The 27,564-nt window shown below is 48.1% G+C and overlaps 2 protein-coding genes across 2 annotated transcripts in view; one reads left to right on the forward strand and one right to left on the reverse strand.

Moving 5' to 3' along the window:
- The window catches only part of CRNKL1 (crooked neck pre-mRNA splicing factor 1), a 40,792-nt gene extending 14,577 nt beyond the window's left edge, over positions 1–26,215 (reverse strand). The window contains exons 1-9 of the mRNA XM_044290135.1: positions 26,082–26,215; positions 18,621–18,773; positions 16,842–16,933; positions 14,059–14,217; positions 13,816–13,982; positions 11,813–11,991; positions 8,075–8,245; positions 7,781–7,972; positions 5,953–6,012 (exon numbers count right to left, since the gene is read on the reverse strand). Of these exons, the coding sequence (XP_044146070.1) occupies positions 5,953–6,012; positions 7,781–7,972; positions 8,075–8,245; positions 11,813–11,991; positions 13,816–13,982; positions 14,059–14,217; positions 16,842–16,933; positions 18,621–18,773; positions 26,082–26,129 (1,221 nt within the window). The 5' untranslated portion in view covers positions 26,130–26,215. The remainder of the gene's footprint in view (positions 1–5,952; positions 6,013–7,780; positions 7,973–8,074; positions 8,246–11,812; positions 11,992–13,815; positions 13,983–14,058; positions 14,218–16,841; positions 16,934–18,620; positions 18,774–26,081) is intronic.
- Positions 26,216–26,475: 260 nt separating this feature from the next.
- The window catches only part of CFAP61 (cilia and flagella associated protein 61), a 291,524-nt gene continuing 290,435 nt past the window's right edge, over positions 26,476–27,564 (forward strand). The window contains exon 1 of the mRNA XM_044291895.1: positions 26,476–26,543. The gene's annotated coding sequence lies outside the window, so the exon portion shown is untranslated. The remainder of the gene's footprint in view (positions 26,544–27,564) is intronic.

Consider the following 27,564-nt stretch of genomic DNA (forward strand, 5'->3'; position numbering starts at 1 on the left):
CACCGAATCCGATGAGAGTGCAATATTCCGCCTAAGAAGGGGGTCATGCACATGATCGGCAACGAATCCAGTGAGAGTGTAGCGTTCCGCCTATGGAAGGGGTCACGCACATGGCCGGCAACGAATTGCCGTGTTCCACCTATGGAAGGTGGTCGTGCACATGGCCAGCACCGTATCCGGAGAAACTGCAGTAGGCCGCCAATGAAAGGGCGATCATGCACAAGGCCAACCCGCAGTTAAGGAGAGTGCAGTATCCCGCCAGGAGGGGGGTCCTGCACATGGCAGGCACCCTACAGAAAAGGCCGCATGCACTGACCAGCGCCGTAGCGCGGAGAGGGCAAAAAAAACCACCTAGAAGGGGAAATGACCCTGGTAGCGCCGCAGCCGGGGAGCGCGACACCATGCCACCTATGGAAGGGGGGCATGTATACAGGCAGCACTCTGAGATGAGGCTGCAGTGTCCTGCGCAGCCCACAAGTCATATTAATAAATAATTTAATTTCTTTTTTTTTTTTTTTTTTTTTTGTTTAATTTATTTATTATAACCCAGCCTCACTGAGGCAGAAAGCCACACAGGCCCATCGGAAGCCGGCCTGTACCCAAGGGGTTAACAGGGATCCGGCCTGGGGGCGGCACTGCGATCCTCTGGGGGCGGGGGAACCTCCAGGCGGGAAGATTCGCGCCCGGAGAAGTTCCAGCCCCCTCCAACAGAGGCCCGAATTATGCGGCCTAGCAGGCCGTGAAGCCGGGGTCTAAATTTTTAGCGGCGCCCGGCTGACCGGGGCCGCACAGTATTTAAAGTACTGGCCGGGCCTACGGAGCGGCACATACCGGCCGCGGGTGCCCACCCCGCGGGCCGGAAGAGCTGGGGACCCGGATAGAGTGGGATCGCTGCCGCGAAGTGTCGCCCAGGAGGGGAACAACATTTTGCGGCGCCCGGCCGACCGGAATGTTCCGACGGTCGGCCGGGGGCTGTTGAGGCATAGCGCTCATTTGTAGGCCGCGGTGCCCACCCGCTGTCGGAAGCGATGACCCGGCAGCCATTTCACCCCTGGAGCGGGCCCTTGGCCTAGAACAGCGCTCCATATGGCCGGCAGCCACAACCACCTTGCCCTTGGACCGGTGCCCGTGATGGGTCAGGGGCAGCAAGGCGCGGGCCCTCTGGCCCTGAAGCAGTGGCCGGTAAGAGGGAGGGGGACCCTGAGACCGGGTCTGTGAGGGTGGGAGGCCTGCATAACCCCTACGTCAGGGGCAGCTAGGTGCGAACCTCTGCAGCTCCCCAGGCATTCTTCTTGTCAGGGAGAAGGGTGCCAATGTCCTATGGAGGGGAGGAGAGGGAGCAGAATGTCGCCCTGTGGCAGCCAGGGGCCAGCCTAGGACTAGCAGGGACAAAAGGGTCCAGAGGCCCTGTCAGTATGGGGGTCAGGCACGCAGGAGACCGGGGTGGGGGGGTGGACGTAGGGCTGGAGAAGCCAATCTCTCACCACAGCCGTCTTCACCCTCGGTCCGTTCCAGCAGGGTCGCCCCTTCAGCTACTGGCACCGTAGTGGCAGGACGCTGGAAGAGGGACTTGGCGTGCGGGCGACCCTTGCGCTGGCGGGATGTAGGGGAGCTGGGCTGCCCTGATCCACCTTGCCTTCTGTGGGGGAGGCAGCAGTGCGGATGACCGGCACTGGCGCAGCTCGACCCCGGGAGAAACAGAGAGGTCTAGTGCGTCTCTGTTGTCCCTGATGTTCTGGAACAAAAAGAAAAGAAAAAAGTAAAAATCTAAAATTAAAACAAGGAGAAAACAGCCCTGCAGAGCAGGGAGTGTCTTGCCTCCTTGGACACTAAGCTAAAAACTGACAGTCTCTCTCTCCAGGCTGAGGGTATAGCTGTGGAGGAGGGGCTAACAGTTCTTACTTAGTGTCACGCCTCCTAGGGAGATGAGCTATACCCAAGGTCTTCTGTGTCCCCCAAGGAAACTGGGCGAGAAATTAAGTTTATTGGATTTACAGAAAGTGTGCTATAATTGTTTAAACAAAATTAGGCAGGTGCATAAATTTGGGCACTGTTGTCATTTTATTGATTCAAAAACCTTTAGAACTAATTATTGGAACTCAAATTGGCTTGGTAAGCTCAGTGACCCCTGACCTACATACACAGGTGAATCCAATTATGAGAAAGAGTATTTAAGGGGGTCAATTGTAAGTTTCCCTCCTCTTTTAAATTTTCTCTGAAGAGTAGCAACATGGGGGCCTCAAAACAACTCTCAAATGATCTGAAGACAAAGATGGTTCACCATCATGGTTTAGGAGAAGGATACAGAAAGCTGTCTCAGAGATTTCAGCTGTCTGTTTCCACAGTTAGGAACATATTGAGGAAATGGAAGACCACAGGCTCAGATCAAGTTAAGGCTCGAAGTGGCAGACCAAGAAAAATCTCGGAAAGACAGAAGCGACGAATGGTGAGAACAGTCAGAGTCAACCCACAGACCAGCACCAAAGACCTACAACATCATCTTGCTGCAGATGGAGTCACTGTGCATCATTCAACCATTCAGCACACTTTACACAAGGAGATGCTGTATGCGAGAGTGATGCAGAGGAAGCCTTTTCTCCACCCACAGCACAAAAAGTGCCGCTTGAGGTGGGCTAAAGCACATTTGCACAAGCCAGCTTCATTTTGGAATAAGGTGCTGTGGACTGATGAAACTAAAATTGAGTTATTTGGCCATAACAAGGGGCGTTATGCATGGAGGAAAAAGAACTCAGCATTCCAAGAAAAACACCTGCTACCTACAGTAAAATATGGTGGTGGTTCCATCATGCTGTGGGGCTGTGTGGCCAGTGCAGGGACTGGGAATCTTGTCAAAGTTGAGGGACGCATGGATTCCACTCAGTATCAGCAGATTCTGGAGACCAATGTCCAGGAATCAGTGACAAAGCTGAAGCTGCGCCGGGGCTGGATCTTTCAACAAGACAACGACCCTAAACACTGCTCAAAATCCACTAAGGCATTTATGCAGAGGAACAAGTACAACGTTCTGGAATGGCCATCTCAGTCCCCAGACCTGAATATAATTGAAAATCTGTGGTGTTACTTAAAGAGAGCTGTCCATGCTCGGAAGCCATCAAACCTGAATGAACTAAAGATGTTTTGTAAAAAGGAATGGTCCAAAATACCTTCGACCAGAATCCAGACTCTCATTGGAACCTACAGGAAGCGTTTAGAGGCTGTAATTTCTGCAAAAGGAGGATCTAGTAAATATTGATTTCATTTATTTTTTGTGGTGCCCAAATTTATGCACCTGCCTAATTTTGTTTAAACAATTATAGCACACTTTCTGTAAATCCAATAAACTTCATTTCACTTCTCAAATATCACTGTGTGTGTCTCCTATATGATATATTTAACTGACATTTTTTATCGTAACAACCAACGATATATACAGGAAAATCATGACAATTAACAAGGTTGCCCAAACTTTCGCATCCCACTGTATGTGTTGTGCTGATCCTCTGTTACTTCTGCTAGAAATAAATTAAAGGCAATGGTTACCTTATAAAGGATTTGAGGTGTAGAAATTTGCTGAGGGAAGGAAGGGCAATGCACGGAGCAGGGAGGGGGCTTGTGGGGATCAATGCATTGTCTGATTTGTACACCTAATTTAAATACAAAAGTAATAATAAAAATGGTCTGACAAAAGAAAAAAGAAATTAAAGGGGTTGTTCACTCTTAGGGGGTCTTTCTGGGAGACCCCCCAGCATGACCAGACCTGCAGAGGGAATCATAGTTACCTCATCCCTACAGCTGGGTTCTGGCTCCTTCGATCCTGCACCACCTAGTCAGATTGCCAGTCTCAGCGCATCAACACCTTGTTTGAAGCAGGTCACCTGGCCACTGCGTAACGTGACCCAGTGACATGATGCATGGGGACACGTCACTGATGCGGGCAGTCATTGGCTGGAGCAGCCATATGAACTGACAAACTGGATGCTGATATGGGGAGACTAGCCATGCTGGGAAGTCCGACAGAAAGGGGGGGGGGGGGGGGGGGGGTACTATTCTCCTTGTCAAAGCAGTGGAGAAATTATAGAGGAACAGCACAATGCAGTCCTAACAAAAGATGGTCCAGAATTATTTTTGATAAAACATATCAGGACATGGAACAGGTCTGTGTTGACCCTGGGTTCAGACCTGAGCGTTTCTGAGACGCGCGTATTTGTCGCGCGTTTTTTGCAATAGTAAACGCGCGTTTGTGTGATTGACTGCAGTGTTGTCCAATGAGTCTATGGGCCAAAACGCGCGACAAACGCCCCAAAAAAAGCTGAAGAACTTGTTTATGCGTCGGGCGTTTTACAGCGCGTTCAAACGAGCTGTAAAACGCTCAAGTGTGAACCAGGGCCATAGGGAAGCATTGGTTTTTACGTGTTGAGCGTTTTACAGCGCGTTTGAACGCGCTGTAAAACGCTCAGGTGTGAACTTAGGGTAAAGGGAGTCTGTCATCTGCAAAATTAGTTTAAAAGTAAACATACCACCACAAACAGAAGGTGTCCTCAAATATCAATATACCCCTCTTGTTAAAACCCAGTTCTCTAATCGTGAGAAATGCTTCTTTTTATATGCAGTTTTCGGTGCACCGTGGGCAGAGCCGCTCAATTCTGTGCACTTGGCTTCCCCCGTGTCATCACCACTGGCTTTGAAATCTCAGGGACTGCCTATCAAACAAGAAGTGGAGGAGCTGGACGGCGTTCTGATGGAGCGAAGGTGCAACAAACCAAAAATCCCCACCCACAGATCTCCGAAAACCTGCTTAATAAAAAAAAAAAAAAAAGGAGACATTTCTCAGGATTCAAAGACCAGATTTTCACAAGAAATGTCTATTTATGTTTCGGGGCACCTACACTACATGGTGGTATGCTTCCCATCAAACTGATTCTGGAGGAGACGGACTCCCATTAAAGGGAACCTGTCACCCAAAAATCGCCTATTAAGCTGTTTACAGTACCTTATAGTGCTGTATAGTCGTTTCCTGATGCACTTTTTGTTAGTTTTGCAGCATGTATGCTCAGTCAGAAATCGATGTTATATTCAGCTGCTGCCCCGTGCTTCAAGTCAGGCTTGAAGTCACGGGGGCAGCGGCCTCGGCGTCTTACATGGCCCTCTCCCCGCCCCCTGCCTCTGTGACTGACAGCCGAAATCCGATTCCGGGACCGCGCTCAACGGCCGCATGCGCAGTAAAGGGCGGCAGGAGCGCGGTCCCGGCTGCCGCGCGTACTACGCGCCGTCTTACTTTCGCCGCACTGCGCATGCGCCCGACATCCTGTATCAAACGCGCCCGCGCCCAGATGCCGGGCGCGGGCGCGTTTGATACAGGATGTCGGGCGCATGCGCAGTGCGGCGAAAGTAAGACGGCGCGTAGTACGCGCGGCAGCCGGGACCGCGCTCCTGCCGCCCTTTACTGCGCATGCGGCCGTTGAGCGCGGTCCCGGAATCGGATTTCGGCTGTCAGTCACAGAGGCAGGGGGCGGGGAGAGGGCCATGTAAGACGCCGAGGCCGCTGCCCCCGTGACTTCAAGCCTGACTTGAAGCACGGGGCAGCAGCTGAATATAACATCGATTTCTGACTGAGCATACATGCTGCAAAACTAACAAAAAGTGCATCAGGAAACGACTATACAGCACTATAAGGTACTGTAAACAGCTTAATAGGCGATTTTTGGGTGACAGGTTCCCTTTAATGGCTCAGAGCAATAACCTACAGGGTGGCTACCTGCAGGGGGCACTAGAGACGCAGTTGTCTTCCTTCTGTAGGAGAGTCCATTTGCATACACTGAATGTAGGAATACCAGTATGTGCAGTATACAGTATATACCCGCATATACACATGGCGACAAATCTCACCTCCAAACTAAACCACTAGTAGTTCACTTTGACTCCACAAGAACAGTAATAATCAACTTCCATTACCTTTTTGTGAGGTACTAGCTCTAAGCAAGCCTGGTATACTTGTCTGGTCCTTTCCGGATCCTGTAAATCAGAAACAAGATGGTTGAACTCATGACAGATATAAAGGGAGATTTACCATGTGGGCAAATTCAAAATCAGGTTGACAGGAGTCTGCATTGCCGTAATTGGCACCAAATGTTGCATGACAGTTGCTAAACTTGGTGCATTTACAAGTCTTGTGCGGGAAGATGCTCTTAAACATAAAATGTGTCGGCAGATAAGAACCATTTGGCCCATCTAGTCTGCCCAATATACTGAATACTATGAATAGCCCCTGGCCCTATCTTATATGAAGGATGGCCTTATGCCTATCCCATGCATGCTTAAACTCCTCCACTGTATTTGCAGCTACCACTTCTGCAGGAAGGCTATTCCATGCATCCACTACTCTCTCAGTAAAGTAATACTTCCTGATATTACTATTAAACCTTTGCCCCTGTAATTTAAAACTATGTCCTCTTGTAGCAGTTTTTCTTCTTTTAAATATTCTCTCCTCTTTTACCTTGTGGATTCCCTTTATGTATTTAGAAGTTTCTATCATATCCCCTCTGTCTCTTCTTTCTTCCAAGCTATACATGTTAAGGTCCTTTAATCTTTCCTGGTAAGTTTTCTCCTGCAATCCATGTACTAGTTTAGTAGCTCTTCTCTGAACTCTCTCCAAAGTATCAATATCCTTCTGGAGATATGGTCTCCAGTACTGAGCACAATACTCCAAATGAGGTCTCACTAGTGCTCTGTAGAGCGGCATGAGCACCTCCCTCTTTCTACTGGTAATGCCTCTCCCTATACACCCAAGCATTCTGCTGGCATTTCCTGCTGCTCTGTGACATTGTCTGCCTACCTTTAAGTCTTCTGAAATAATGACCCCTAAATCCCTTTCCTCAGATACTGAGGTTAGGACTGTATCACTGATCACTGATTTTATATTCTGCTCTTGGGTTTTTACGCCCCAGGTGCATTATCTTGCACTTATCAACATCAAATTTTAGTTGCCAGATTTTTGACCATTCCTCTAGTTTTCCTGAATCCTTTCCCATTTGGTGTATCCCTCCAGGAACATCAACCCTGTTACAAATCGTGTCATCAGCAAAAAGACACACCTTACCATCGAGGCCCTCTGCAAATTCGCTGATAAAGATATTAAACAATAAGGGTCCCAGAACAGATCCCTGAGGTACCCCACTGGTAACAAGACCTTGGTCTGAATATACTCCATTGACTACAGCCACTGGTGCAGTATGTAGAATTGTGGGTGGACAGTAGTACTGTAAGGTATTGTAGCTGATGTGTTGAATATAATTCCACATGTAGTGTTTGTATACTTAATACCTTTTGATAGTTATGTGTACTGTAGTATACTGATACTTTACTGTGGTTATATATTTTATGCAACATACTGTCTTAGATTTGTGTACAGTAAAAGTATTTTCTTTATAACGTTGTGTCGTGGCTTAGCGCAAACAAATAAGGAAAGGTAAGAGTTATACCAATGAAAAAAAAGGAAAACTAGGCAACCCCTAGTGACCCTTAAAGATAAGCGGAATTATTAACATTGGATAAAAATATTTGCACATTATTATTCACTGATTAATATTCAGCATTGGTATTAATAATTAGTAGCTCTTTTACGATGGACTAACCATGCCAACTTTCCCACCCACTTCTCAAATCGGGAGCGAGTGGTGTAAGCATGTCATAAACTCTATGTGCAAATAAGCCTAAAAAGTCAGAAATCTGGAGTGCAGGGCCTCCCCATAGTCTCCCAGGTAACGGGTGGCTTTCTACATACCTTCGCCTCCAGCTCCTCATACAAGGCATAATTTATCCATAAATAGATATATCTCTTCCAGTGCCTCTTCTCTTTAGTGGGTGGAATATTGGCAATGGCCCGTTCATATACTTCTCGGACTGTGTCTGCATCGGCATCGCTTTCCATCAATCGCAAGTAGTCAAACCAGGCATCATAGTTATGGGGATTGGCCTTAAAAGGAAAATAATTGATTTATTAGGCAAGGTAATGGAAACAAGAGGAGTCTCACGACATGAAATATGAGGGCACTGGAAAGAAGATGCGACTACTTACTTTGACTTCTTCCTCATACTGAAACCTCCTCTTATTCACAATGATATCTTCAATTCCTCGCCGGTCACCATACTTCTTCTCAAATACAGTATAGTTTTTGAACAGGTCTTGGGCTTGCTGTTTCGGGATTCTGTCCAGGGCATATTTGTATATGACACGTACCCTTTCTGACTGCATAACACAGTAGGAAGAAAATATACAAATTGAAACAAACAGAAATAGACTAAATGGACTATTACAAGTGCAAACCAGTGTCAACTATCTTTATCACAAAGTGATGGGCTTTTGTGACATTTATTATAATGTTTTTTTAATGTATTTTACTCACTTATATAGCACTGACATATTCTGCAGAGCTTTACAGACATTAGCATCAATTGGTGTCCCCAGTGGAGCGCACTATCAGTATATCCTGGAGTGTGGGAGATGAAACCCACGCAAACACGGGGAGAACATACAAACTCCATGCTGATGTTGTCCTTGGTCGCATTGGAACCTAGTACCCCAGCGCTGCAAGGCACCAGTGCCAACCAGTGAGCCACCGTGCTGCCCCGCATATGCAGTATACATAAGGCTGGCAGTGATCGATGAGTTTACATTATCTACTAGAGAAGTGCAGAAGACTGCGATATAAAACTCTCGCTATCCATTACAAAACGTGTTAAGCCTTATCCAGTGTCTCTGCAATATGCATGATGGCAGTAGCACCAAGGCAGACCCTGCTTTCATCACTGAACACTGTTGCCATTGATGGCCACCAATAGTTCACAGGAGAGCACCCAATGTCATCAGGCATAGTGCAGAAACACTAGGTGTCAAGTTGTGGGGCGTTACCATCTGGGATTTGTGAAGGGACCACTGGCCAGTCTTCGGTATGTCCAGGATATTGTGGACCAGTCCTACTGCCTTTTTTAATGGGGTGCGCCAACAAGAAAACACCTTCCCACACTCTGCCAGCTGTATACAACATATGCTTCATGATATCCAGCAGCTCCCCTGGCACACTCCATCACCAGATCTCTCCCCTATTGAGAATGTCTGGGACTGGATGGGGCGACAGATCTCCCATGCACAGCAGCTGACAACCATCTTGGCTGATGCACGGATCCACCATCTGTATGACCGTTACTATGTGAGAGTGGCAGGCTGCATCACAGCAACGGGAGATGCCACCCAGTATTAATGCGACCCTGCCTCAACATACACCCTGCTGCAGAACCCAACATAAAGGGAGCACCACCTTAGTAGTGTGGTCATTGAGCAAGCACCACTAGCAGTTTACACTTTGTCAGTCTCAGCTCAATAGCATTAGGTTTTCCAGATGTTCTTTTTTCATGTAATAATAACTATAAGGGTCCATTCAGACGTCCGTAGTGCATTGCGGATCTGCAATACACCTGGCCGGCACCCCCACAGAAATGCCTATTCTTTTTCCGGGCTGCTCATCAATTGGTCCAAGTCAGCACTAATGCCACTATGGAACTCTGACTGGCCCGATGTCTGTCATAACCTTAAGATAGTGGACCATTTTAAATATTTGGGGGTTTATATTACTAGAGAGCCGAGGGAGGCCTACACTAAAAATATTGCCCCGTTAGAATCTGTCTTCTCGGGTAAATTCAAAATTTGGAGAACACTTCCTATATCTATCATGGGAAGAATCAATTTGATAAAAATGATCCTTTTACCTAAGGGGCTATACTTGCTGGAGCATGCTTGTACTCCAATACCTCGGAGCTTTTTTGATCGTCTTCACTTATTAATGGGTCAGTTCATTTGGGGCAGGGCTAGACATAAACTCGGCTTAAACACTCTGCAGCGCTCTAAATTACAGGGTGGTGCAGCGCTACCAGACTTCCATTTATACTTTCTTGCAGGCCAGCTGAGATTTTTGGCTAACTGGGTGGATGGGAAGCCCCTACTGAACATGGAATATTACTTGCAACAATATTTGGAACTGTCAAATCTATGGCCAGTGCTGGAAGGAGCCGAGTCTGAACTGCTACAGATCCATAGGTTGGCACATCAGGTCTGGAGGGATGCCAAATTGCGTTAATACCAGGATTGGCCAGATGATATCCCCTTATGGGATAATTCATTATTCCCGCACTTGCAGTCTATAGAAGGCACTCACACTTGGGTGTCTGCAGGTATAACTGTGCTGCAAGACTTGTATAAGGATGGCATTCTCTATTCCTTCTCCCAAATTCAAGAGAAATTTGGGTTGGAGCGTACTCAATTCTTTAGATATCTGCAGATCAGACACGCCTTACAAGAACAATTTAGGGACCGGAACAGGGTCATTTCCTCCTATCCTTTGATCGGAGTCATAAAATCGCAGGGACCAAAGGGCATAATATCAGCTCTGTATACTTACCTGCTGGGTTTACGGATGTCCTCACAGCCCATACTGGCTGAGACTAGATGGAAAGGGAACATTCCCCATCTTACTGCAGAGGAATGGACGGATGCACTGGAGGCTGTGACTCATGTGTCACCCTCGGTTAATAATAGACTCATCCAACTGTTTATGCTGCACCGTAGTTACTTGACTCCTACCAGGCTGCATAAGATGGGGAGGATGTCCCAGCCGGACTGTCTTAGATGTGCTCACAATAATGCCGACTTCTGGCATATGATGTGGGAATGTGGCCATATCAGATCATACTGGCGTGATGTAGTTGCAATTTTATCATCCCTAGGAATGGGCCCTATACCTCTATGTCCCAAGGTTTGTCTGCTGGGTATTTTGGATAATGATGGGTGGACTCACTATAATAAAATACTCCTGAGCGAATCCCTTTTTATGGCCCGCAAAGTGATTGCCATTAAGTGGATGGCAGAGGAATATCCTACAGTTGGCATATGGAAGAAACTAGTAAACCAGATCATACCTTTTGAAAAAGTACTTTATGTGAATAGAAAATGTCCTGAGAAATTTCAAAAAGTGTGGGGTTTGTGGTGTGATTCTAACCTGACTACCTCGCCTGGTTCTGCAGTCTCTGTGGATTCTTGAAATGTTATGCTAGTGAATGTTACGCGCTTCTCCTGAGTCTCATAGCTTGAACTTTTTATCGCGAATGTATGCATGTCTTGTATAGCGAGTTTAGTGCAAATAATTCCGGTATACTGTATTTTATTGTACTTATGTCAGAAATAGTCGATGTACTTGTCGCTGTATACTGCATGCGAAATACTTTGTATGCATATGTCTGTACCATGTAAGTGCCTTGTTACTCTTTTTCAATAAAACGAGTTAAAAAAAAAAAAAAAATGCCTATTCTTGTCCGCATATTGTGGAAAAGAATAGGACATGCTCTATTTTCTTGCGGATCGAAAGTTCGGGGCCGCGCTCCGGAAATGCGCATGTGAAGAGCACATAGTGTGCTCTCTGCATCTCTCCCGGCCCCAGAGAACAAATGGGTCTGCACCCGTTCCGGATAATTGCAGAACGGATGCGGACCTATTCTACAGATGTGTGAATGGAGCCTAACAATGATAACAATTCTTCAGAGTTCATGTGAACTGACACGCTGCCACCTTGTGGACAAAAGTAATATTACATTTACAGTCTCATTAAAACAAAACAAAAAACTGCAGTGCATCGAGGCTGTATGGCTCCATGCTAAAGGTCTGTAACCAGTGTGCACGAGCCTATAGACTGTTTATATACAATTCAAGCGTGAACAGAAAATTGAGAAAATGCAACTGGGAAAAGTATAAAATCAATGAACTCACCTCTTTTTGATTCTCCTCAAATTTAGCAAAAGCTACGTACAGATTCTCATCCATGTGATACTCTCCAAAAAACTCCACTGCACGCTCAAAAACCTTCCTCGCATGAGCTATGTAACCATGCTTTTCCTCAAACCGGGCGTACTTGATCCAGTTCTTTACATCAGGGTGTACAACGACAAGTGCACGTGTGTTAAGGAAAATCATGTTCCAGGGCGCTTGTGCAACAATTCTGCCGCAAGCTGCGTCTTTCTTTTTGACACAAATCAATTTAGACAACATTTATTATTGATTGGCACCAAAAGCGTCTACACAAGGCGACGTGGTTAGGTGTAAATACGTCAGATTTATTTAAAGCATGCCCAAGTTTTTTGGCACCAAAAACGGTGTGAAGTTAGACCAGTCTTCAGCTGATACAAGGGATAGAAAGTGTCTAACTTCATTTAAGATGCGCCAAATCCATCACACAGATGTGCGCAAGACATTTGGTGCATTGTCACTGCCTGTCTATTAGACAGCATTAGTAAATGTGCCCCACAGTCTTCCCTACCTGCAGCAGTCTCAAAACTAAAAAGAAACACCAACACTCAAATTCACGACCCAGCGCATGGTTCAAGAAATGTTGCATTTCCTTAGCTTAAACTGGTAAGGCTTGGTTCACATCGCCGTTTCATTTTCCGTTCAGTAAGAAAAACAGGGGTGGGGGGGGGGGGGAACAAAACAGAAAAAATAAATAAAAATAATAATAATAATAATAATAATAATAATATTCCTGAGCATCTGGAATGCCCATTTTGCATTCGTTTTAGCCATTTCCAGGAGCGGCATGTTTGCTCCAAGTGCCCAGGCTCAACCCCCCCTCCCCCCGGGCCTTACTCATGCCCAACTCCTCCCCTGTATCCTCCGGCCAGCCCTGTATACTTGTAACATCATTCTTTTCCTGCAGCCGAAATTCGGTGCCTTTGTGGGCATGTCCAATAGGTACTAGGTGGGAACCACAAGTATCTCTGGAATGTCCCCCCACCCCCCACCCCACATGGATGCGGCGGGTCAGAGGTAGTCAGAACTACAGAAACAGCTTAGCCATTCTATGATAGGAAAAGACTATAAAAGGGGTATTCCCACCATTTTGCATTTGAAAGGTCTGTGTGAAATAATGCACATTTGTAAGGCTTCGTTCACATCTCCATGTAGAGTTCTGGCAGCCTGCTCTAATCACAGGATCCAGAGTTGCCAGATCTTCTACTTCAACGCCAGATCCTCATTGATCGCAATGATTTCCGGCAGTGACCCAAACAATTTCCGGCATAAATGCTGGGTTTCGGCTGGACAAAAACGATAGCATGCAAAGGTTTTGTGCCCAGCAGACAGATGGCATTTACGCCAGATCAGGCTGCTGATCTCCGAATCTCAGCCTAGGTAGCAATAATTTCAGACATTACCAATGTAACAAGCCAGAAAACCACTTAGGCTGGGTTCACACTTGAGCGTTGCGCAAACGCGCGTTTTAGACGCGCATTTTTATGCGCGTTTTTGTAATAGTAAACGCGCGTTTGACGCGCGTTTGTGTGATTCACTACAGTGTCCTATGGCCACAAACGCCCCAAAAGTCGCTCATGTACTTTTTGGAGCGTCGGGCGTTTTACAGCGCGATCGTACGCGCTGCAAAACGCCCAAGTGTGAACCATTCCCATAGGGAATCATTGGTTTCTCCTTGTTGAGCGTTTTACAGCGCGTAGGAACGCGCTGTAAAACGCTCAGGTGTGAACCCAGCCTTAGGGTTCCCGACCGTAAGTCTAAGACTGCAGGTATATGACAGCCTATTATACAGCTGGAAAGAAAAACATAAGAAAGGGGTATACTTAGATGCCTGCCTTGCAAGTGAGAATACCTGACAACCGGACTATCCTCACAAAGCGCCTCGTCTTTTTCAGTTGGGTATCAGGCATGGTACACACTGGTCGTGTGATCTATACAGTGAGAACTTTTAGCAATGGAAAGGATATAGCTTTCATATATGGCGCGTGCTCTGTCAACCTCCTTGTACCGCAGCTCAAAATTGATGTAGGAATGCCAAGCTTGTTCTTCAGGCTGCCACTCCATCCAGCGTTCAAACACCTGCCTTGTGCCCGCCACATTGCCCAGCATCTCCTCCATGTAGGTGTACTTGTACCTTTAAAATGAACCATGAAATGTAGTATACGGACGAACCATGTCACTAACCTGAGTACCATTAGCTTCTTGCTTACCAGAACTGGTTGACTCTAGGAAGGATGGTGATGGCTCTATCCCAGATGTTACGTGCATGGTTAACCTGGCGATTCTTCATCTCCATCTCTGCGTACTTGAGCCATAATGTAATATTCCTGTGATCCACATCTAAGGCTCGTTCGTATATAGATCGGGCTCTGTAGAAACAAAATAACAGTAATCCTCTACAGACAGAGAAAATACAGAAAAAACACCCTACAAACATCGTAGGAGACATGGCTAAATACTGACCAGCGTTACCACTGCAAATGTGAACGATATACGATCAAGTCACTTACTACACAGGGGGTCGCCCGTTTCTCCCTGCATCCACAATAACTACAGACAGCATAAAGGGAAATGGGTATCTGACAGAGGGGGGACATGGAAAATACAGTAACACAAGCATCCGATATGAATAACCCTACTCACAATGTAGCTACCAGTCAAATACACTGCAGGGACTGCTACAGGAGAAGCGTGGTGGCCATCTACCTGCTTCTCTCCTGAAGGCACACATGGTTTTGGTCCTGGTTACAGATATTGATGATCTCTCCTCAGGATAGGTGGTCAATGTCAGATCGGTGGGGACCTAACACTCCGCCCAATCAACTGTTTCAGGTATATATATATATATATATATATATATATATATATATATATATATATATATATATATATTTATAGTGCCATCTATCTATCCCCACTAGAGGTCGCAGTCGCACTACATTTTTTCCCAAAGAGTTAAAATACTCCTCTTAGCATTTTTGAGGAGTATTTTTTAGCCGAGGAGGAGTACGAAAGTTAAGTAATTAAAATAAATAATACGTAAGCCTACACAATGTTAAGGGCTTGTTAACATCAGTGTTGGAGGCTCCGTTCGTAGCCTCTGTCGCAGAAGCACTTTTTTTTGTCCGGTAAAAAGACAGGATCCCAAACAGAAACTGAATGGACTCCATTACAGTCACCAGAGTCCGTTCAGCTCCGTTCATCTCAGTTATGTGCTGACACTTTTGTCATTTTCTTTACTCTGTTCCTATCAGGCTCCATTCACACATCCGCAATTCCATTCCGCATTTTGCGGAACGGAATTGCGGACCCATTCATTTCTATGGGCCCGCACGACTTGCGGCCCAGATCCGGAATTGCGGACCCATTCATTTCTATGGGGCCGCACGACGTGCGGCCCCGATCCGGAATTGCGGACCCGCACTTCCAGGTCCGCAATTCCGATCCTGAAAAAAATAGAACACGTTCTATTCTTGTCCGCAATAGCGGACAAGAATAGGCATATTCTCTTAGTGCCAGCAATGTGCGGTCCGCAAAATGCGGAACGCACATTGCTGCTGTCCGTGTTTTGCGGATGCACAAAACACACACGGATGTGTGAATGGACCCTAATGGAGCAGAGCAACAGAAATAAACAGAAATGGTATTTATGCAGGGGAACCATTCAGCCCCCTCCAACATACAAACCCATGTAAAATAACATATCAGCCCTCCCGTCAGTGTCTCCAACATACAGTCCCATGTAAATAGTCCGTCTCCCCTTCCGCCAGGCTAAGGTTAATAAGCCCCTGGGAGGGGTTTGGGGTGAATGCAAAGCAGGGAATTATAGCCAAGTGATAAAGTACAGTCTCATGCACAATATAGTGTATGACTTTTCTGTACTTTATCACCTGGCTATCATTGCCTGCGCTAGGCACTGAAGGCACCCTGTCCAATATTCGCTAATGCCCATTGCCCACCAGCAGGCTGCTTAACCCACCACCACTCTGCTAGAAGTATCAGTAAAGATCGCAGTGCCACAGCCCGCACAAACTGACCAATCAACAGCTTCCTTACAAATAAGAAAGCCCCTTACTGTACAGAGCTTTGCTATTGGATATTTCGGGCACCAGCGGTATCGCTGTACTTCCTGTGCCCTTTATAGAGAGTAAAATGGCCTGTATAGGTGGCTATGACGCTGGTACAGGGGTTATTGCGACCCATGAGACATACTATTACTTATGTTATAGTAGAGCTGCCGCAGCAGCCCCGATTGGAAACACCCCTGACAAGTGACAACTATGGCCTGTTTCACACTTGTAATGTTATTTTCCAGTATTGAGATCCGGCGGAGGATCTTAATACCGGAAGAAAAACATTTCAGTTTAGTGCTCATGCATTCTGAATGGAAAGAGATCCGTTCAGGATGCATCAGGATGTCTTCCGTTCGGTCATAAAAACTGAAAAAATAAAAATAAACGGATCTGTCACCCTTTGACTTTCAATGTATTTAATGACGGATTAATTTTTTTCCGTTTTAATTTCACAAGTAGCCTAATCAAAATGGATCAGTTTAATTCTGGTATTGAGCCGGATCGCAATACGGAAATTAACAACGCAAGTGTGAAAGTGGCCTATCATCATGGTCACGTGTTCGTCACCCCAGTGATCACGTGGATTCCAGGACTGATGAAGGGAGGGACAGCACCTACTTCTGCTCTCACCGCAATCACACGCTCATAAAAGCGATTTGTTTACAGCGAACACAAAGGCAAAAACTGTACATTTTTCCACGTTCTCGTGGGTGCCAGATAGGTACCTGACCCACAAATGCTCAATCTCCCTTGTAGATGATATTCTAGATCACCACTCACTGGAATGAGTGCCATTAAAGACTGCTAGCAGTAAAAAGGGATATCGGCCGTCATTAAGGGACAGTTGGGGGACTCCCTTACTCTAAATGGCCGCCTGAGCTCAGGGGACCCTCACCACTGACACAAAGCTGTGCTCTTACCTTTGAACCTCCTTTAGACTTTCCTCCCATTGTGCATACTTTATCCAGTTACTGATAACAGTTCTGTTTTTCCTTATGTTATCTTCAAAGGCCTGAAAATGAATATATTAGAAAAATCTAATCTGCTGCATCAGATCCTGCAAAAAAGAACGACTGCTGCTTTATAGTCGTGGGAATAATCTGCACCATCGGCTTTATGAAATATCAGCAGCGGGGACACCTACAGATCTCTAAAACCACAAATGACTATTGGACGCCTCAGGAGTTTAATGAAACCAGAGGTACACTTAAAGGGGTTATGCCATATCGCTAAGATATGCCCCCATTGTCTGATAGGTGCGGGTCCCATCTCTGGGACCCACACCTACAAGGAGAACAGAGCCGGGGAGAGTTGTGGCTGGAGGACCCCGGATTTCCCATTGAAGTGAGTAGGAGCACACCGCTCATGCGCGGCCACCGCTGCCATTCATTTCTATGGGGCTGACGGAAATAGCCGAGCCAGCGCTCAGCTATTTTCAGTTGCTCCATGGAAATGAATGGAGGGCAGCTGCACATGCGCCGTTGTCAACTTTCTCCGCTCCGTTCTCCTTGTAGGTGCGGGTCCCAGAGGTGGGACCTGCACCTATCAGACAATGGGGGCATATCCTAGCGATATGCCCCCGTTGTCTAAGATGGGATAACCCCTTCAAAGCAGTTGTCTCATCTCCCTCTTACCTCTTTAGCAGTGCCAGATCACCTTGCTTCCTGTCTCCCCTGTGGACGTTAACCTTTTATTTGAGGCACTGTGGTGATGTCATAGTGCTGCTTACCTGTACATGCGCACTTCTGATGCACAACAGTTACATATAGATAACAGTGCCTAAAAGGAAGTGTACCGGAGGCCTGATAAGGTTTTGACGCTGGGCAGCTGCTCTCGCTCTGCACCCCTGGAGTGAACAGCTCCAGGGCTATTGTGTATGCCCTGGAGCTCTCCGACTGAGATTTGTGGCACTGCAAGGCAGTGGCCGAATCGGGAGCTACAGCCCTTGCGCAATTATGAGCACTCCCTTCTTCCCGGCCACTAGATTAGCAACACCCCCGCCGCTCCTGAGGATAGGTCATCAGTATAGCTAAAGCGGGTTTAAATATGCAACTGTATCCTTCTCACACTGCAGCTCTGTTCGGTCTGGCTGGCTGCTGTGTATAGCACAAGCTCACCAGGAAGCCAGTGCAGGCCGAGATGAAACCAAGCCGCGAATGCTTGCAAATCATTTCCACGGATTTCAATGAGAAAACCGCTTGTTAATTTACTCAGCGTTTTTTTTTTTGTTTGTTTTTTTACCGGCTTCCTTTCTTAAAAAAAAAAAAAAAAAAAAAGAATAGAATGGTTAAAAACTAGTCACTGTGCAGGAAAGGAAGGCGAGCAGGTGCTGGTCACACAGAGGCAAAAGGGGATGTGCTCTTTATACATCTGAGCGAGTGTCTGGTATTTACTGACATATGGTGCCACATGGGCAAGGACCTACATAAAGGATCAAGATTTAGGGGGTATTCCATACGCCATCACTCTATGAGTGGTGGGGGCCGAGCGCAGGGATCCACATGGATTCTGAGAATAGAAGGGAAGCAGCACTGATTTAGCACCACATAGTCTTCTGATTTCTCTCTCCTCATCACCTGCCTGTGCAGGAAACTGCATCATGGGCCCATGTATTAGAATGGGGCAGCAATGACCAGCGGAGGCAGGGGTGACACGGTAAAATCCCCCTTATGCCTTTCTAGCTTCCACACAGTACTTACCTTTCTCTTCCTTAACTTGTAGTCCTTGAGTTCCTCTCCATCTGTGATCTTCTGCTTGGGAGGCGGTGGCAGTAACTCGAGTTCTCGCTCCTTGGCTTCTCTCAGCAGCTGCTCAGCTGTTATCTGCACTTCAGCCGGAGCTTTATTTTTTACCTATGAAGAGAACTGAAGTGTCAGCGGCATCATATATACAAAGGGAGCCAACCTCATATCACTAGGTCACCTGGTTGTCTTAGGTCAGATTCAGACCAGCATGAAACATGCTCCGTGTGGGAGCGAGAATTCCCGTAGTCAACTCTGCTCCCTTGACCACATGGCATTACAATGATTTATAATGCTGCGTGTTCCTGCCTGACCTCTGCTCTAAGGATCTGACTCACATAACGCCATCAGTACAAATGATTACAGTTGAGGACTGGCAGGGACACACAGAATTATAACTCATTATAGGGCTCATGCACACCACGGATACCTGCTGTGCGCGTCCCCCATTTTGCAAAACGGATTGCCCAATGCCATATTAGAACAGTCCTATCCTGACAAGAATAGGACACGTTCTATATCTTTGCGGGGCTGCGGAGCAGACATACAGACGCGGGCAGCACACAGAGTTTTGTGGCACCGTTGAAGTGAATAGGAGTGCGTCACCTGCATTAGACCCCGCACAGTGGCACCCAGCAGTTATTACTGCCAGGAGGACTACAAGTAGCAGCTCAGGTTCCAAATGATCATTCTACAAACATCTATGAAAACCGTGTAGTGTAAACATGATGCTGCTATAGACGTCTGTGGGCGCCCCCTGGTGCCCAGTACCAAAATTCTGCAGAAAGTTAACTCCATGACACCTTTCGGAGACGCACAATATCTGTGGGGACAGTAAGGCTACTTTCACACTAGCGTTCATAGGTCCGTTCGTGAGCTCCGTTTGAAGGAGCTCACGAGCGGACCCGAACGCCTCCGTCCAGCCCTGATGCAGTCTGAATGGAGCGGATCCGCTCAGACTGCATCAGTCTGGCGGCGTTCAGCCTCCGCTACGCTCGCCTCCGCACGGACAGGCGGACAGCTGAACGCTGCTTGCAGCGTTCAGCTGTCCGCCTGGCCGTGCGGAGGCGAGCGGATCCGTTCAGACTTACAATGTAAGTCAATGGGAACGGATCCGCTTGAAGATGTCACCATATGGCTCAATCTTCAAGCGGATCCGTCCCCCATTGACTTTACATTGAAAGTCTGAACGGATCCGCTCAGGCTACTTTCACACTTAGAATTTTTTCTAAGTTATTAATGCAGACGGATCCGTACTGAACGCTAGTGTGAAAGTAGCCTAAGACTGTCACATGGATCTTGACATCTTATCGGATTCAGGAGATCAGTAGTCTCTGGGCTCACTTCTGTTGCAATTTGTTGCTCACGACGACAGAATAGCTGCAGCACTATTCTGGGGACGGGGGGCTTCTTCCCACGGTCCCAGACACTAGAATGCATTTTTCCTATATTGTGCAAGCACAGCCTGCGCTGCTGGATTACAGGTGGTTGTAACCCCTCAAAACAAGCAGTGTATAATGTGATGGAAAAATGAATCCAGCCAGCAAAGGAAGCAATATGGACAATCACAATACATTAGTAAGTGCCTTGTGTTAACTTTCTCTACAAGATAAGTACCACTTGCTGAAGTGAGAGAATCTCTAGAGCAGGCATCCTCAAACTGCGGCCCTCCAGCTGTTGTAAAACTACAACTCCCACAATGCCCTGCTGTAGGCTGATACCTGTAGGCTGTTCAGGCATACTGGGAGTTGTAGTTTTGCAACAGCTGGAGGGCTGCAGTTTGAGGATGCCTGCTCTACAGTGTTTGTAGGGCACTTTATCATTTCCTAACGGCCCTCTTGTAACATCTGCATTGAAACCACCCTTAAAGGGGTTGTCCCAAGATGACAACTTATGCCCTATCTACAGGGCAGGGGATGTGTCTGGCCTCTGGGGTCCCCTCTGATAAAGGGATCGGGGGCTCATACTCCTCACCTGAATGGAGCAGCAGACACGCAGACCTATAGAGCTGTAAGGAGGGGCAGCGTACATACGTGACCGCCGCGCCATTCAAACTGGGGAGCACGGGCCCCATTCTCGTGACCGTCAGGAGCCCCAGCTGTCAGGTAACCACCGATTAGACACTTATCAGGTTAGGCTACTTTCACACTTGCAGCAGAGGATTCCGGAAGGCAGTTACGTCGCCGGAACTGCCAGCCGGATCCGGCAACCCGAACGCAAACGGATGCATTTGTCAGACGGATCCATCTGACAAATGCATTGAAATACCGGATCCGTCTCTCCGGTGTAATCCGGAAAAATGGATCCAGTATTTATTTTTCACAGATTTAAAGGTCTGCGCATGCGCAGACAGGAAGACCGGATCCATCAATACGGCACTAATACATTTCAATGGAAATTAATGCCGGATCCGGCATTCAGGCAAGTGTTCAGGATTTTTGGCCGGAGAGAAAACGACAGCCTGCTGCGGTATTTTCTCCGTCCAAAAAGCGTAAAAGGGACTGAACTGATGTATCCTGAACGGATTGCTCTCCATTCAGAATTTATTAGGATAAAACTGATCAGTTCTTTTCCGAAACTGAGCCCCTAGGAAGGAACTCATTGCCGGAAAAGAAAAACTCTAGTGTGAAAGTACCCTAAGGATAAACAGTCTTCATGGGTCAGTCCCTGGAAAATGACAACCTCACTGATCGGCGACCTCCAAATCAGTACCCCCCCCCCCCCCCCAAGCTAAAACATTTAGCATCTCCTGATATGAGGAGAGGTCAGGACCAGTGGCGTCGCCAGGGGGGGGCCAGAGGGGGCCACGGCCCCCCCTACATCAGGCTGTGCCCCCCAATGTGCCCCCCCAACTAAAATGCCCCCCTCCCAAGTGAGCCGCCGCCGCACTGCTGCAGCCGGGCTGTGCACAGGGAGATGAGCGCTTCCATTGCGCTCATCTCCATTGTAATCTGCCTGTGCCAGCGGAGGTGCAGGGGAGGGAGAGGTGTGTCCCTTCCCCTTCCTCTGATAGGCTGCAGGCCTAGTGCCTGCAGCCTATCAGAGGCCGGCACAGGCAGCGCGATGACGTCATCGCGCTGCCTGAGCCATATAGAGCGGGACACAGACCGGAAGAGGCTGCATCGCATCGCTGACATGGAGGTAAGTATACTTTTTTTTTTTTTTGTGTGTGTGGTTTTTTAACAATATTGTTACAGGCACAATATGGGGGGCTCTTGTTACAGGCACAATAAGGGGGGCTCTTGTTACAGGCACGTGATGGGGGGCTCTTGTTACAGGCACGTGATGGGGGGCTCTTGTTACAGGCACGTGATGGGGGGCTCTTGTTACAGGCACGTGATGGGGGGCTCTTGTTACAGGCACGTGATGGGGGGCTCTTGTTACAGGCACGTGATGGGGGGCTCTTGTTACAGGCACGTGATGGGGGGCTCTTGTTACAGGCACGTGATGGGGGGCTCTTGTTACAGGCACGTGATGGGGGGCTCTTGTTACAGGCACGTGATGGGGGGCTCTTGTTACAGGCACGTGATGGGGGGCTCTTGTTACAGGCACGTGATGGGGGGCTCTTGTTACAGGCACGTGATGGGGGGCTCTTGTTACAGGCACGTGATGGGGGGCTCTTGTTACAGGCACGTGATGGGGGGCTCTTGTTACAGGCACGTGATGGGGGGCTCTTGTTACAGGCACGTGATGGGGGGCTCTTGTTACAGGCACGTGATGGGGGGCTCTTGTTACAGGCACGTGATGGGGGGCTCTTGTTACAGGCACGTGATGGGGGGCTCTTGTTACAGGCACGTGATGGGGGGCTCTTGTTACAGGCACGTGATGGGGGGCTCTTGTTACAGGCACGTGATGGGGGGCTCTTGTTACAGGCACGTGATGGGGGGCTCTTGTTACAGGCACGTGATGGGGGGCTCTTGTTACAGGCACGTGATGGGGGGCTCTTGTTACAGGCACGTGATGGGGGGCTCTTGTTACAGGCACGTGATGGGGGGCTCTTGTTACAGGCACGTGATGGGGGGCTCTTGTTACAGGCACGTGATGGGGGGCTCTTGTTACAGGCACGTGATGGGGGGCTCTTGTTACAGGCACGTGATGGGGGGCTCTTGTTACAGGCACGTGATGGGGGGCTCTTGTTACAGGCACGTGATGGGGGGCTCTTGTTACAGGCACGTGATGGGGGGCTCTTGTTACAGGCACGTGATGGGGGGCTCTTGTTACAGGCACGTGATGGGGGGCTCTTGTTACAGGCACGTGATGGGGGGCTCTTGTTACAGGCACGTGATGGGGGGCTCTTGTTACAGGCACGTGATGGGGGGCTCTTGTTACAGGCACGTGATGGGGGGCTCTTGTTACAGGCACGTGATGGGGGGCTCTTGTTACAGGCACGTGATGGGGGGCTCTTGTTACAGGCACGTGATGGGGGGCTCTTGTTACAGGCACGTGATGGGGGGCTCTTGTTACAGGCACGTGATGGGGGGCTCTTGTTACAGGCACGTGATGGGGGGCTCTTGTTACAGGCACGTGATGGGGGGCTCTTGTTACAGGCACGTGATGGGGGGCTCTTGTTACAGGCACGTGATGGGGGGCTCTTGTTACAGGCACGTGATGGGGGGCTCTTGTTACAGGCACGTGATGGGGGGCTCTTGTTACAGGCACGTGATGGGGGGCTCTTGTTACAGGCACGTGATGGGGGGCTCTTGTTACAGGCACGTGATGGGGGGCTCTTGTTACAGGCACGTGATGGGGGGCTCTTGTTACAGGCACGTGATGGGGGGCTCTTGTTACAGGCACGTGATGGGGGGCTCTTGTTACAGGCACGTGATGGGGGGCTCTTGTTACAGGCACGTGATGGGGGGCTCTTGTTACAGGCACGTGATGGGGGGCTCTTGTTACAGGCACGTGATGGGGGGCTCTTGTTACAGGCACGTGATGGGGGGCTCTTGTTACAGGCACGTGATGGGGGGCTCTTGTTACAGGCACGTGATGGGGGGCTCTTGTTACAGGCACGTGATGGGGGGCTCTTGTTACAGGCACGTGATGGGGGGCTCTTGTTACAGGCACGTGATGGGGGGCTCTTGTTACAGGCACGTGATGGGGGGCTCTTGTTACAGGCACATGATGGGGGGCTCTTGTTACTGGCACATGATGGGGGGCTCTTGTTACTGGCACATTGGGGGGGCTCTTGTTACTGGCACGTTATTGGTGGGCACTATAGGGGCATCTACTGAGGCCACAAAGAAGGGGTATTTTATATGGGGGGCTCTGTACAGTACAATTTTATACTGGGACACATGGTGGGTACTATGGGGAAGGGGGAGAGGAGTACTATGGAGTCATCTACGGGGGGGAATAAGAAGGGGAATTTTATACTTGCAAATTATGGGGGCACATTAGCTCAATTGGGGGCATTACAAGGGGGTATTTTTTGCAATGTCACATTATAAGGAGAATTATTTCTACTGGGGGGACATTATGGTGGGCTTTATTACTCCCCCATGGTATGACCCCCTAGTAGCAGCACCAGCCTCTCCCTGCTCCGCGACCCCTCTGCCTCTTCTCCAAATCCTTATTATGAAATCTCTCTCATTAGGATAAAGCACAACATCAGCTCTGCCGAGCCCCCGGCCAAAGTGTGGAAGTGGCGTCCGAGATCCCCAAGGGCCAAACCAAGTAACTGTGAGTGTTCATGTGAAATATGTTTTATATTATACACATATAGCCTACACTGTGCCACACAATATACAGTATACCGTTACACTGTGCCCCACAATATACAGTATACCGCTACACTGTGCCCCACAATATACAGTATACCGCTACACTGTGCCCCACAATATACAGTATACCGCTACACTGTGCTACACAATATACAGTATACCGCTACACTGTGCCCCACAATATACAGTATACCGCTACACTGTGTAGTCTGTTCTATAAGCACCCTTGTTCTGTGGCGGCGGACAGAAAACAATCTGGAAGTGCCCCTCCCGAGACCAGGTTCTGGATCCGCCACAGTTTAGAAATGTCAAATGTACCCTCCTGTGAGAGACGGGGAGGGAGATCTGTGGATGACACTGTTAGGGCTGTTTCACACGAGCGGATGCCGTGCGTGGCATCCGCTCCGTGAAAGAGTGCCAAGACCCGATGCAGACTACAGAGGCACGGAGCATTAACATGACTGATAATGCTCCGTGCCTCTCTGTGACCTCTTTACTACGAAATCACAGTTGTCACTGTGATTTCGTAGTAAAGAGATCACAGAGAGGCACGGAGCATTATCAGTCATGTTAATGCTCCGTGCCTCTGTAGTCTGCATCGGGTCTTGGCACTCTTTCACGGAGCGGATGCCACGCACGGCATCCGCTCGTGTGAAACAGCCCTTATAGAGGGGGAAATGGGGATGACACTGTCATGGGGTGGATCTGTGGATGACACATATAGCATAAGATGGTATATACGGTATGTGGCATCCACAGATTTCCCCCCCCCCCCCCCCATAGCAGTGTCATCCACAGATCCCCCTCCCTATAAAAGTGTCATCCACAGGCAGCTAGGACATGTTGAAATCTGAGTGATTTTTTTTTTTTTAAACCACAGACAGCAGGACTTTTCTTCCCTGTTGCGGTTTTAGGTATTGGGTAAAGTATCGCAGCATTTCTAAGCATACTTGTGTAAATGTATCGTTGTTATAGCTGCCCCCCCTACTTTTGTCCTGGCCCCCAGTGTGCCCCCCCAAAATTTGAAAGCTAGAGACGCCACTGGTCAGGACTAGTGTTGAGCGAACTTGTGTTTTAAGTTCGGCATCTAAAGTTTGGGTTATTGAAGAATCGCGTTATGGACTCCGCTACTACAGACCATAACTTGGTCCGTGGTAGCGGAATCCATAACACGATTCTTCGATAACCCAAACTTTAGATGCCGAACTTAAAAGTTCGCTCAACACCAGTCAGGACATGCTGGGAGTTATAGTCTCACTGCAGGATGGCGGTCAAGCCTCACACATCACGAGGCTGGCACTATTAACACATTCACTGCCAATGAATAAGAGAGATTATTTTGGTCAGGAAGGTCCATGGCCGGCAGCTGCAGAGGCCGATCACTATACAAATCTAGGAGAATAAAGCCCAAACAGATAAGTCTGGTACTCTGTCAGAAGAGACAAGGGGGCAATGGGGAGTCAGTTCAGATTCTCAAATATAACTATGGAAAACCTTTAAACAAATGGTTTTCACTCAACGTCCTAGGTTTAAAAGGTGTTAGTGTGAAGGTGCAGGTCAATGAGGACCCTGCCTAACCTGTGCCTGTTTATGGGCATATTCACACTAGACGATCTGCGTCTGCGTCTTCCCCAGTAGCGGTCTCAGTACTATAACAGTACACTACGCCCCGCTCCTTCCAGCAGCTCCCTGTACAGACCTTGGCCACCTTAGGGATCCGCTGCTTCCCGGCCGCCGTAGAAGCCATGGTGCCCCCCGTTCAAAACACCCCACAGCAGACCGAACCTCCGAGCGCACACGGAAACCTCACGCACGTACGTGCACCCGGACGCGCTGACGTCAGAGCGTACTACAGCGCCTGCCAATCGGAGTCTTCTCGACACTAGAGGCAAAAGAGATTGCTGCAATGATTGTACCTCATGTAAGCTTATGTCTCCGAGAAAATGGCTGCCATTCCTGTGCTGGGGTCTCCCCATAGCGTTACACTGGACTACGGCCATGTTCTTGGAGACCAAATCAGAGACAGGCTAATAGAAGGATTTGAAGCTGCTGACGTTAGGCCCCCTCAGTTTCCATAGCAACCAGACAGCGCGTCCTTCCCAGCATTGATAGGAATTGGATCTGCGAATAACATTGCTTCGGTTTCTTGGCGGCTGAAGAGGTAAATATGAGAACACACTGCCAGGCTATACTTTGTGCCATTCGGCTGTTGAGATGCTGGGATTTGTTGTTCTTTGATGTTATATGACGGAATCATGTGACAGTATGTGACACTGTGGAGTAACAAATGACACAAAATCATACATTTAAAAAAAGGGAAAAGGCAGTGATTTTCAGATTGGGGTGAGACTGCTGGAAATGGAAACATATAGCAGCAAGAAGTACATCCTGGCATTGGTCGGTACCATGCACCATACTGAGCAGGTGTACCGGTGTGACGTCATCAGTGCCTGGATAGCAAGGATAGCAGCAGTGGGGCCCATCTCCATATGAAGGTAAAGCACAACTAGCTGTAGAAGGGCTGTAGAAACCGGAATGGGACATCATTGCAAATCATTGCATCCCCCCTTCTGCTGCTTCCTTGTTTGTGGCATGACTGCATTATCCCCCTATGTGACATCACTGCATTATCCCTGTATGTGACATCATTGCATTATCCCTCTATGTGACATCACTGCATTATCTCTCTATGTGACATCACTGCATTATCCCTTTATGTGACATCACTGCATTATCCCTTTATGTGACATCACTGCATTATCCCTTTATGTGACATCACTGCATTATCCCCCTATGTGACATCACTGCATTATCCCCCTATGTGACATCACTGCATTATCCCTGTATGTGTCATCACTGCATTATCCCTGTATGTGTCATCACTGCATTATCCCCCTATGTGACATCACTGCATTATCCCTGTATGTGACATCATTGCATTATCCCTCTATGTGACATCACTGCATTATCTCTCTATGTGACATCACTGCATTATCCCTTTATGTGACATCACTGCATTATCCCTTTATGTGACATCACTGCATTATCCCTTTATGTGACATCACTGCATTATCCCCCTATGTGACATCACTGCATTATCCCCCTATGTGACATCACTGCATTATCCCTGTATGTGTCATCACTGCATTATCCCTGTATGTGTCATCACTGCATTATCCCCC

The sequence above is a fragment of the Bufo gargarizans genome, chromosome 4 (assembly GCF_014858855.1).
Source record: "Bufo gargarizans isolate SCDJY-AF-19 chromosome 4, ASM1485885v1, whole genome shotgun sequence".
NCBI lineage: Eukaryota > Metazoa > Chordata > Amphibia > Anura > Bufonidae > Bufo > Bufo gargarizans.